Consider the following 11,881-nt stretch of genomic DNA (forward strand, 5'->3'; position numbering starts at 1 on the left):
AACAGGAAACATGGGGACGTGGCGCATAACCTCGTAGTCCATCCTTATACATCTGTTTGTGACAAAAGTAGAACAGTTAAGAAACACAAGAAGCGCAGGGAAGCGACATTCAATCACCTTCATCCTGCAACAACACCTTCAACATCTCTAGTTTGTCCTCGCATTTGACTTCCATCCGCATCGCGACATCCACGCTGTCCTTCTTGGTGATCAATAGTTGTGCCACGAGCCAGAAGTTGTACCCGTTCTTGCAGAATCCCATGGTGGCCCATTCGTGGCTGGGGACTTCAGTGCGAAGTGCCATCCAAAGTGCCCGCCACCGTGCCAGCGCGGTGCGGATAGACGCCAAGATGGAATCCTCGGGAATGTTGCGGGTTTTGCTTGCGGTGAGAGAAGGGACTTCGGATTGCAGTAGAGATTTTCGCATCCGTATGAGGGGGATAAGGAGGGTCATGTGAGTATTGATGAAAGCGTATAGAACTGTCTTCACTTAGTATCAGATCGACTGTTGCATAGGGAGTGGTTCATACGGTGGATCAAAATAAACATGTCCAGAACCGTCAGCTTCATATCGTCAGGCGCATTTGAGGAAACCGAAGATCGTGAGGCAGACTGTGAGGCGCTGGTCGACTGGTCCTCAGCGAAAAGCTTCTGAAAAGCCTCACAGACAGTAATATCACGAGTAAAACGGAAATTGGGCTCAGCAAAGGGGTGCTGAGAGGAGAATAGTGATTCCTCGCAAGGAAGATCGCACTCCATCTCTGTGTGGGTTAGACGGCATGGATAGTTCTGGTAGAATGAGAAGGCACAGTCAAGGAGAGAGACGACGTTTATGGTGCTGGAAACGTTAGCTTGAAAGCAACTGTTTAAAAGTAAGACAAACATCGTACCGTATCCGAGACTCTTTCTGAATCCACAGGTATTCGTGAATCCGGTCCTCTGGTAAATGACGGCATTTCATAAGCCCCATTTTCCGTGCAACCTATAATCCGTTAGAGACCGTAATGTAAATCAAGAGATCGGACAGAAGCACCTTGATAATTTCACTAAATCGGTTCTCCATGGCTCGGTTCCGCGAGATTTGACTCCCCGCCCAGTACTGTATGACCACCATGAGATATCCTGCCTGGAAGTTTTGGAAGTGCAACCAATCGCCCCTCTCCGCATCTGGTGACGTTATTTCACTGAAAACACGGCCAACCTCAAGTTCGAACGCAAAGGTGTCAGTCGAGAAAACAAAAAGCTCGGCGAAATCCAGCACCTTCTTTGCTGCGTACGATTCCCGCTCGTCATCCGAGTACATCGCCCCCATGAACACAACCGATGCCAGGAGCGACAGCTGGACTTGGTCCGGGTCGAATGATGGGGGATGGAGGATGGGACAGTTAGGATGCCAATATCTGAAGTACATGTTTACGAACTTCCGTATTCGTCTCGTCGTGAGCAGAAACTGCAGATCTGCAGATATTTCTTCCTGCGCCTTCGGATCGAGATTTACGCTCCACGCCTTTGCCAAAATCGACTGGACCAAAGCAGTAGCGAATGGGCTCTCTGGCTCGTAGAAGGAGTGGTCCCCAGGCATCGAAAGGTCGGGGTCCTGCCCCGAAGGAGCGATCGCCTGATATGCCAACCCTCCTGCAAAGGGATCCTGCAAAAACGACTTATGTGCGTCTGAGAATGGTCCATTGAAAAAGTTGACAAACGTGTCTTGGAAAAAAGACATGCCATTAGGGTCAGGTTCGACAAACGGGGACGCATATTCGGGCTGCCGACTGCTGTCCAACGTGTAGGGGATTGCAGGATCGATGGGTTGCTTTAACCCTGTCTGGTTGTGGTAGACCAGGCCCCTGGTGCGGTCACCACGGGGAGGAAGGTGGAATTTCTCTGTGAAGCTGTCCGTGCCTCCATTGAGAAGAAACTTGATCGAGCCGCGGTCCGAAGACGCGTCGTAGTCTTCTAGCTTTGAGGGTGAGGATCCTAAAAGAGAGAACTATCAGTACTTGTCAAGAGCTAGTTCAGAAAAACATGCACAAACCTTTGCCGGGCTCACCCTCCTTGCCCAGCTTCCTCCTCTGGTTGTTGCATTTCAGATTTCTCTTGATGCACGAGCTGCATGGGCTCTCCCCATCGCAGCGCAGCTTCATCGAAGTACACTACTGAGCATTAATAACCATGCGTCTTCGGGGGAAAGGTGATGGACATACCGACTCACATGCATGACGCCGCCTGCCTCTCTGGCCGGTCTCTGGGATCTGGCGATCACCGCGCTGGCTGCAGTCGGGATAATGATCACGCAAGTTGTCGCTATTGCGGTGGTGAGTTTTATTCATCAGCAAGTAAAAAGATTTCATATCTACTTACCAGCGTGCAAAGGCCTCGTTACAAAAGATACACGAATAGGGTTTGAGTCCCGAATCTGGAGTTGGCACACACTGTCAGAAAAAGCTTCGGGGGCCCTGCATCCGATCAGGAACGCAGGTGGGGCGAGGCATGGACGCACGGCGTAGATGATGTCTCTTGAGATGATCGATGCGAGTGAAGCCGCGCTGGCAGATGGTGCAACGAAAGTGTTTGTCAGAAGCGGGCTTCATGGCTGGGTGAGAAGGGGGACATCGGGGGGAAGCTCCACGAGCTGGAGAGTCTGGGGTAGGGGGAGGGGGAAAATCTGGGGGAGAAATGAGAAAAAGACCGCGGGTGGAGAGCCGGTCGGGGAGGAGCAAGAAGCGCGACAGCTGGCGGTGGAGGCGCCCGTTGCGTTGGGCTGCAGCAGAGGAGTGTAAGTACAGAGAGAGACGTGAGACACGAGCTCTGCCAGATCTATGTCAGACGACAGATGGCAGATACATCATGACGATCTGCTGCGCTTCTCAGTCTCTTCTCTGCCTGTCTCAAAACGTTTGAATCGCCTCTCGGCTACTCGTCTGCTTCTTCTCGCCGTCGTTCTCCACCCGACCCAGCGCATCGACTGCTCAAACCTACTGCTGCTCCTCCCACTGCGGGGATGGTCACCGCAAGAGCACGCAGATCCGGATGATCGCTGGTAACCCCCATCAGCGATCATCCGGTAACCCCCATCATTGCTTTCTTCCCAGCACCACTGCCGCGTCGCGGTGTTCGGACTGCTCATTCCGCCACTCCCGCGGCTCTTGTTCGTCTGGCAGCAAAGCGGGGAGGTATGAAATAACGAATGGGTTTGAAAGGAAATGGGGATGCTTGTACTGTGTACCCAACTGGCTTTGCGCGGAGGTACTACCGACAATCTAGCTCGCCGGTCGAAGACTCAGCGCCACTCCTCAGTGGAGATCTGTGACAGGACTCGTCCCGAATCTTGATAGCGCGCAAACGCCGCAAAGATGTCCGGTGTGGAGTAACATCTCGGATGTCGCGGCTGCTGGGAACGGACACTTCGGTCCCTACACCCGAGCTCTTTGATGAAATCACTCGTACTCCGTACAAGGACGCAGTGATCGTAAGAGTCTCTAGTTAGGGCTGCTTTCGGTTTTCTACTTCCGGAGACCTTTCTGTACCATCTTTGGAAGGTTGTCAAGTGACAGACAGATCACATGGAAAAATCCCTGTTTCCTCAAGAAGACAACGGATCTGGCCGTGCTCTCTAGGGCCGGATCTCTCCGCTACGCATTGATAATTAAAACCCTCTCATGGAGCAAAGCCCGGGCAGCCCCGCCTGGTCAGGATAAACATTTAGTTCCCGGGCTTACGGAGTATAATTGATGTTCCAGAACCAGGGCCTGAGTGCAGATCCAGGGCATCGGTGGGGAGATCTCTGCGGTCCTCAATTCTGCGAACCTTTTACTGCGTATTTGTTTGCGGGATAATAAAGGACGAAACCTCATCCGCAGAGCCGCAGATTGATTGCAAGTTCCTAGGTACTTTCTCACATTCCCCGCCGATAGGATGCATAGATCTGCTGCGAGTTCTGTAGAGCCTCCAAGTTACCACGCAAGTGACTATGTCGCTGCTGTCCTCGTATATCTTTAAAACAGAATCAATGAGGGCTAAATTGCGCTGATTGCCGAGTACAGATCTCAACAATACAACAGAGATCTTTCATGCGCAAAAGACGCCACCTATGCTTAATCTATGTCAGATAGAATCCATGAAATTATCGACGACTCACAAACATTTTTTACTGACATAATACCTCATTATCTGGATGTGAAAGCCCATAAAGTCTCTGGCACAAATAACTGATCGATGCCGTTTAATTAATCAATATGGGGTGCACCGCACAATACTGACGGCTTTTCAGTAATAATAATAACAATAATACCCTTCAAACAAATAATAGGTATACGGAGTACAAAGTATGGTTCACAACTCCGCGTTAGTTATCACTGTCCAGACTCCAAAGGCAACAAGTGACAAGGGCAAAAAGAAAAACTATCCGTCGATCATATCCGAATCAGTACACCGCAAACCCGGATTGGAAATACCAAGGTGGGCCGGGCCTGGAAAAACTAAAAGCGTTGAACGAACCTTCCAAGACCAGAAGCGTTTCCGTCCCGACACTGCGGACCCCTCCGGGAATCCCGAGTTTTTTTAGTTAGTAGTTGAAACTTGCTTGAAACTCGAAATCGAATCTCCAGCGATGAGCTGTACGCCTGTAAGGGCCACGTCGATCATAATAGTGGCAGTAAAACTCGTTGGCAAAGTCGCTGTATATTCTATTGCATGTCATTAAAAGATTGGTATCTTGGTACTGTACCGTACACAGTGCTGTTGTACTTCATCTCTTGCTGATTGATAAATACCACCATCTGCCCTACTCCCTACTCCGTTAAGCGGTGGCTTTTGTCCATGCAGTAGGGCCGTACATCAGGACCCATCGTCGTCTTCGCTAGGTACCTACTCAATCAATTCGCATATCACCTACGGAATACATCTTACCTGACATGGATAAGTGTTAATACCAAGAATTGCTGCGTCGATAACACTGCCTCGGGCTCTGTTAGAATGTCTACTGCGGTGTAACCCGGTAGAATTCCCTGGTGCGCTCCACTGACAAGGATGCCTAGTGGGCCTGGTCTTCTGATGCTGCTTTTGCATTTTGCTGCCAGTGTTCTTAGTGACTGATCAGTCAGCCATATTAATGACCTTAGAGATGGAAGGCGGTAAGGATGGCCAGGAGCAATTGTCAAAGGCAGCATCAAAACACCAGCATTAACCAGCATCCACCCGTGGGGCGCACCAGGGAATCCTACCGCCTTATACCGCAGTACACAGTAGACAGGAAACTTACTATCGTCTTGCTTGTCTCGACCAAGACTGACTAACGAGTCTTGTTTTGGAAGGGTCGGCGAGTTTCTAACTCTGATAGCTTGGTTTGCCAAGTATGTAGTCAATGCTGAAACAAGTTGCAAACCACCTGGGACCATCATATGATTGAACAGACAAGGTCAATAATAATAGAACTCTATAATTATGAGGAAGATTAGCCGCCAGTAATAAGAATAGCAATAATGCCTAACCATAAATGAACCCAATAGATCAATGCACGCCATTAGTTCGTCCCGTTAGTCCCGTTGACTACCGTGTCTTCTACGCCGTTGGGATTCCCGCCGTTTTGATATACGACGCCATCGAGGCTCTCGACCACCGGCGTAGGGAAATCGATCTGGTCGTCGTCTAGGTAGTCGACGTTGATGGTCTTGTTCTTCTCGTCCTCGGTCCAGCCGTCCCCGAGCCAGCCGCACGGGTTGTCGTTGACGTACTCGTATTCAAAGTCTTCCCAGCGTGGGTGGGCGAGAGCTTTCATGGAATGGAGGGAGGAGCCTGTCTAGGTCAGTTGATAGCTCGATTGAAACGCGACCAAGGAATCTAGTGGACATAGTAGCAGGAACTCACCAGGCCAAAGAGCCGTGATCCTCCCTTCCTCCGTTCCACCCTTATACCAACTGCGGCACTTCATGGTGAACACCGTCCGCGAGAAGTACTGGTCGCAGTACTTGGTAAATCGCTCCACCGCCTCCCGTCGCGGTGACATCGACCGGATATTCTCCCGCTGCATCTTGGCCACGCACATGGTGAAGTAGTCCAATACCCGCTCGACCAGAACCAGGAGGTTACCTTCGCCCAGTGCCGCGTTGGGGCCCAGGGAGATGAAGTAATTGGGGAACCCGTCCGTGGAGAATGAGAGGTATGTCACCGGGGTATTCTTCCACTTATCGGCCAGCGAGATTCCGTTGCGGCCGATAATAGGGAAGCGTGGGGTGAAGGTGGTGTCGAAGCCGGTTGCGCAGACGAGGACGTCCACGGGACGATGCTTTCCGTCCGCTGTGAGGATGCCCTCCGCATCGACTTTTACGATCTCAGAGGTGATCACGTCCACCTTGTCGTCCGTGAGGGCTTCGAGGTAGCCTGGGCCGGGGGTGAGTCTGCGGCAAACGGGAGGGAAAGAGGGCATTAATTGCTCTGCCAGCTCGGGCTTCCTCGCCAGACGTCGCTTCATATTCTGCGCGAATACTTCTCTGGCACCGATCTGCTCTGGGGAGCCTCGTATTGTTACGCCGTGGACAGACTGGAGCTCCAGCTCGATATCTGATATCTCGTCAAGGGATAGTCATCTCAGATTATCAGGGGCACGTAGGAACCTACCTTTCCGGAACTTCTGATAAACTTGATGGTCCTTTTTGAATTGCTCTATCTCTTCCGCAGTAAAAGAAACTAAAGATGTGTCAGCGTGCTCTGCAAACCACATATTTAGTTCACTCAGCTTACTGTTGTCCAGCCCGGCACCGCCCCTTTCGTCAATCTTGTCCCGGGCAAACGTTGGGGACAACCACGTTCTCCCACGGACATAGTGGTCAATGTGTGATACATCTGGAAGCATAGCAGGAACAATTTGAATACCACTCGATCCGTTACCGATCACCGCTATTTTCTTCCCCTGTAGCCAGCCAGTGAGTCTGTTGCTCCATACATATGAAAGGGTAGTATTACTGATCTGACTTACAGTGTAGTCATAGCTCTCATCCCAGTTCGCGCTGTGCATCAATTTCCCCTTAAAGTCATGTAGACCCGGGATCTTCGGCCACTTCCAGTCATTGAGAGCGCCAGTGCACGAGATTAAAATGTTGCAAGAGTCATGATATACGGAGCCACTATCGACATCTTGGACCTATTTATATTTATGTCAGTAATACGAATCGACTTCTCTAATGAGTATACTGACCTGTAACAGCCACTTGGAGTTTTTCTCATCCCACCGTGCCTCTACGACCCTCTGCTTAAACTTGATGTATTTCATGCAGCCATATTTCTGCGCCACACGCTTCCAGTATCGATGAATCTCTGGTGCGGAGGCGTAGAACTGCGACCATTCTTTGTTCGGTTCAAAAGTCGCTTGGTAGGTATGCGCAGGGATGTCTTCAAATAGCACCAATCTGTCAACAAAGAACGATCTATGGGAAATGTGATTGATCAAATCCTGGCTGGTAATAAGAGCTGGGAAATCGGACATACCACACCCACATCCGGGGTACCTGTTCTCGAACCAGGTGCCCCCGACGTCAGAATTCTTCTCGTACACACACAAGTCCAAGTTCGGAATCCTCTGGGCAAAACGGATAGAGGCAATGATTCCTGAGATTCCAGCGCCCATGATTACGACGCGAAGAGGCCGGCATGCGTCGATGGAGCGTTCCTCCACGAGCCATCTGTCGCCATTTTGAGGACCGCCTTCCACCTCCACCGACACGGGCTTGCGGAATATACTCGAAAAGCGACGCATTAGAGCCGAATGGGTATTGTTGGTATGCACTGAATAGATAGAACACTGCTGTAAGAATTACTGAGCTGAGAAGGATCACGGGCTCTCAAGCAATTTGAAAGAGACGCCGGTATAAATTCCAATTTAAAAGAATTGATAGAAAAAGACCATCAGGTCCCCTAGCTATTATTTGCATAAGGGTACCCGACAGCCCGCTCCATGGCCGATTCCATGGCCGATGCCATTTGGGCCCTGATTTTCCCGGGTTCACCGCTTAAACACTCTGACCAGCGTTGAACATCGCATACTCCTCCTCTTTCTCCTCCGCCTCCTCCCCGGGGAGGAGGACTGGAGTCAGCATCAGTACTGTGACTTTCCGTCGTTGAATTCTTCATACATCAATGCGGGTGTTGTCCGATCCCGGAAATCCCCCCTTGCTAGTAAAAACACCCCACAGTGCGGAGGTTTCGGCTGCGGGGGTGCCCCACAGTCTATTCGTAATGGCTTTGTCGAAAAGTGTATAGAACATCGCCGGCTGCTGCGCTATTGAGGATTGCCGGGTCTGCAGTGGATACGTGGTTGTGACTTGAAGGCTCGGTTGGAGAGCAGGAATGTGCAGGGACTTGGAAGCGGGAAGATAAGGGTTGCGGACGACGGGAATGAAGAGATCAGCTGATCTGAATACTATGCGGTCAGAAACAGAATCACACTCTGTATTGTATGAGGAAATACTTCATTTCATTTCACTTATCTGTGTGTAAGGGTGTCTTGTCTTGTCCGCTCTTCTTTGCCGCCCTTTGAACAAGGGAGTGCCTTGAAGGTGTCTCTTTGCTGGAATGGGAAGGGAACGCCAACAGTCAGACATCTGACTCCGCCTTGGGTTGTAAGATGTTCCTCAGAGAGAGCTGTACTCCGTATTTGTTGGCCGAGTTTCCAGGAAAGGTCATTTGCATATTGGGACGCTGTTGACATTCAAAGTTAGAGAAGCGCAGGACGGCACGGCGTGGATTCTTCACAGCCCTAGACTCGGAAAATCCCGATATTACCGCATGCCCGCAATTGCCGGGGTGGGGAACCGAAACATGATGCCTAATAGTATTACCGACATCTGCCCTATCCGTGCAAGTAAGTGCATGGCAAATAATAAACAAGGACTTGCGGTGACAGGAGTTATCGTCGAATATTCCAAGAAGGCCATTATTTCCAAGCTAAACAATATATGTTTCGCATCAGTTCTGCACCTAGTCTCGCTCATTTTCAAAGATTTGAAAATTCGAAAATAAGGGCCATAAGGAGTTTCGATTCAACTACGTATCTATTACCGTACATACAACAATTGGATAGGGAGCATTGATCAGATGTACTTTATCCATTATTGTCAAGAGTGTATTGGTCAATGGGATGGTGTAGCGCATACATGTCATCGTGCATCCTGTGTTTGCATTTGGAAATTAGCATTCTGGATACACACGAAAAATTGAATAATACCTAGTAGAACAGGATAGATGACACTGTAGTAGATACAGTACAGTACATGCGGTACCTATCATCCCATCCTTTGCAAGATTTTCTCTGTCCACGTTGCTGTGAATATATTCCTGTCTAAATAAAAGCATCACTGTTAAGGATTTTGTCATAGTCATATCTCTACTGCAATCTCAGATCTCCATCTCATTGCCAGAATAGAAGAAAATCGAGGCAAATGGCATATGCCGCCCTCCGGATATAAAATTCCAGTATTTCTCTTCTACAGATTAAATTATGGCTTCACGCTCCGTCCGTCTCTTCCAAAGACATCAGTTAACCTTGAGATAATGTTCAATGTTATTTTTCTACTAAGAATGCCTAAGATCCTCCCAAAACCTATTTAGTTGTCTCAAAATGGACACTATGCTGCAAGGTATGCTGGAAAATCACTGGTCAGCGTCACATATTAAATATGGATTAACAATCTTTAACACGATTAACACAAAGTCTAAGTCCGCAGCACAGTGAGTAACAAAAAGATTGTATCTATCGCATTCTACACTGAAAAAAAACCCGCATATATTCTAAGGTTCGGTATTGGAATAGAAGAAGATCGGTTCCGTGTCTCACTAAGCTCTTAAGCACTCTAAACACCCGCTGTACGATGGCAGATTACTTCCTGTCTTCGCTTGACTTCCCTTATTGACTGCTCATGACGAAGGTGAGATATAACCCATCCATGTACCTGAGTTTCAATATCTGTATACTTGACAACCTTACTTACTGAAATAAGAATGACAGTGTTGCTATTACAGAAAATGGAAAATCACAGCAGTTGTTTCTTAACAGGAAGAGGGAGAAAGGCATATATATCAGTGGACAAAATAAACGTGAATAGAAGCCTAACGGACGCAGTCAAATATTCCCTACATAACTTGCGCTATTCATCTATCACATGTGATGTTGGCTCATAAATGACGTTCGGAGGTGACTTGACACTATAGTACAATCAAGTAAGCGATTCACATTCCCCATCGAGCTTGCCTCGAATGCCGGCTCACCCGCATCCGGTCTCTCCTTGTGCACCCAGCGTAACATTCTTCGCAGAAATTTCAGAAATAATACATGGTCTTTATCAATAAGTCGCCATCCACGTGTTTAGAGAGATTTATCGGGAATCGGCACGGAGCCTTTCCAGTTTCCTACAAGGAAGTAAATCGTTAAGCATATAATGTCCCGAGAAAGATGCGGTGAGAGTATTCTACCTTTTCCTGGAGGATGGAATGGCAGGTATTTCTGCATAATAAGCAGCTACGTACGTTGCTCGTTTCAATATTTGAGGCACTTCCTGCTCCCTCTGAGAAATTCTGAGGTGGAGGAACCAGAAGTGATACCATCTCCACGAGATGCTATTCATCATCTACAATTCCGTTTTTCTTTGAGAGGAGTAGGCGGCTTGCCCCGAGGAGATCCCACATCTGGATAGAAAAAAGATTAGCACAAACTTTTCCTCTTGCTAATTCAACGGCCTAGAATGAATTTGGCTCGTTTGAGGAGATACGTTAAACGGATGCTTCAAGTGTACAATATGAGGAACACTGCCAACAGTAACTTTTCTTGTGTTGCAAAAGCTAACTTATCATGAGACCAAAAGACTAAAGACTCACTTTGTGATCCCACTCCATTCCTAAGATCACCTCCGGCGCCGTATAAATACCGGGTATTATGTCTCCCGTATGCTTTCGATTTCCGACCCTAGCCTCGTCCAGGGCGCAAAGGACGATAGACCTGTTCTTATAGGCATACGTTGGAGTAGTATATGGTGCGGTCACTAAGAACCTTTCGGGGAACTTGGTCGTTCCACCTCATCTCGCTCGATCTGGGCGAAGATAGAGACATCATGAATACCTTGGAGGAGGTTATTTGGTGAGATATCCGTATGAACAACATGGCACCCATGCAAATAATCCAATGCTGTAAGGAGAAGCTGGACACTCCTCTTGAGGAGTTCTCTCCGAAACATCTTCTCAGGGAGGATCCTGAGGAATTCAGTGAAACTCATCTAGAGTGGTTGGTAAAGCAGACATTTGTGTCTATTCCCATTAGGACTGGATTTCAAAGGAATCAAGAACCGTTCGGACCATGTTCTTCCCTGGATGATGATTACTGGTCGGGAAGCTTTTCAGATGATTGGATACTGCGATTTCATGATTGTGTTGTCTGTTACAGAGACACACTTTGAGAGTGAGGTATTGGTTTTCTCTTGTAAGATGTCATAATTTCGGAAGATATTAGAATACCTATATTGATTGCGAATGATTTGCGATTGACTAATACTTGCCTGAGGTCTCGACACAACCAGGGTGTGGAAGACGCGCCGTAGCCAAGCTTAGTTACAACTTGATATCTTGACCTGAAAACCTCTCCGAGATGAACTAGATAATGGTCTTTTGGGTTGTAAGACGGAATGTCCTTATCATATTTTCCTCTGCATAATTCAATTCCATGCTGGAAACTTGCGGGAAGATGATGGGGGGATTGAAGCTATGGTTCTAACGGATACTTTGGGTAAAGGAAAGAGAGCCCGATAGGAGAAGAGAGGGAAACTGATAAATAGTTTTAGAGATCTTTTAAGAGTGAAGTAAAATGTGCATTTTCTAGTCATTATGATTACTAGGAGGTATG

General features: G+C 48.3%; 3 protein-coding genes across 3 annotated transcripts; all 3 read right to left on the minus strand.

The window, feature by feature from the left end:
• Positions 1-109: 109 nt before the first annotated feature.
• VTN00DRAFT_8881 (uncharacterized protein) lies at positions 110-2,591 on the minus strand (the record flags this gene model as incomplete). Its single annotated transcript, XM_069435779.1, has 8 exons — positions 110-480; positions 531-838; positions 891-982; positions 1,034-1,977; positions 2,036-2,153; positions 2,205-2,304; positions 2,362-2,416; positions 2,501-2,591. The coding sequence occupies 8 exons, from the start codon at positions 2,589-2,591 to the stop codon at positions 110-112; spliced, it is 2,079 nt and encodes a 692-aa protein (XP_069285691.1).
• Positions 2,592-5,521: 2,930 nt separating this feature from the next.
• Positions 5,522-7,750, minus strand: VTN00DRAFT_8882 (uncharacterized protein; the record flags this gene model as incomplete). Its single annotated transcript, XM_069435780.1, has 7 exons — positions 5,522-5,793; positions 5,866-6,558; positions 6,616-6,684; positions 6,739-6,907; positions 6,974-7,138; positions 7,193-7,386; positions 7,483-7,750. The coding sequence occupies 7 exons, from the start codon at positions 7,748-7,750 to the stop codon at positions 5,522-5,524; spliced, it is 1,830 nt and encodes a 609-aa protein (XP_069285692.1).
• A 253-nt stretch (positions 7,751-8,003) lies between these two features.
• VTN00DRAFT_8883 (uncharacterized protein) lies at positions 8,004-8,466 on the minus strand (the record flags this gene model as incomplete). The annotated part of the gene is made up of 3 exons (XM_069435781.1): positions 8,004-8,077; positions 8,180-8,406; positions 8,462-8,466. 3 exons carry the CDS (start codon positions 8,464-8,466, stop codon positions 8,004-8,006), a joined length of 306 nt encoding a protein of 101 aa, XP_069285693.1.
• Positions 8,467-11,881: the final 3,415 nt, after the last annotated feature.

The sequence above is a fragment of the Thermoascus crustaceus genome, assembly GCF_041956765.1.
Source record: "Thermoascus crustaceus strain CBS 181.67 unplaced genomic scaffold VTN00scaffold_6, whole genome shotgun sequence".
Classification (NCBI taxonomy): domain Eukaryota; kingdom Fungi; phylum Ascomycota; class Eurotiomycetes; order Eurotiales; family Thermoascaceae; genus Thermoascus; species Thermoascus crustaceus.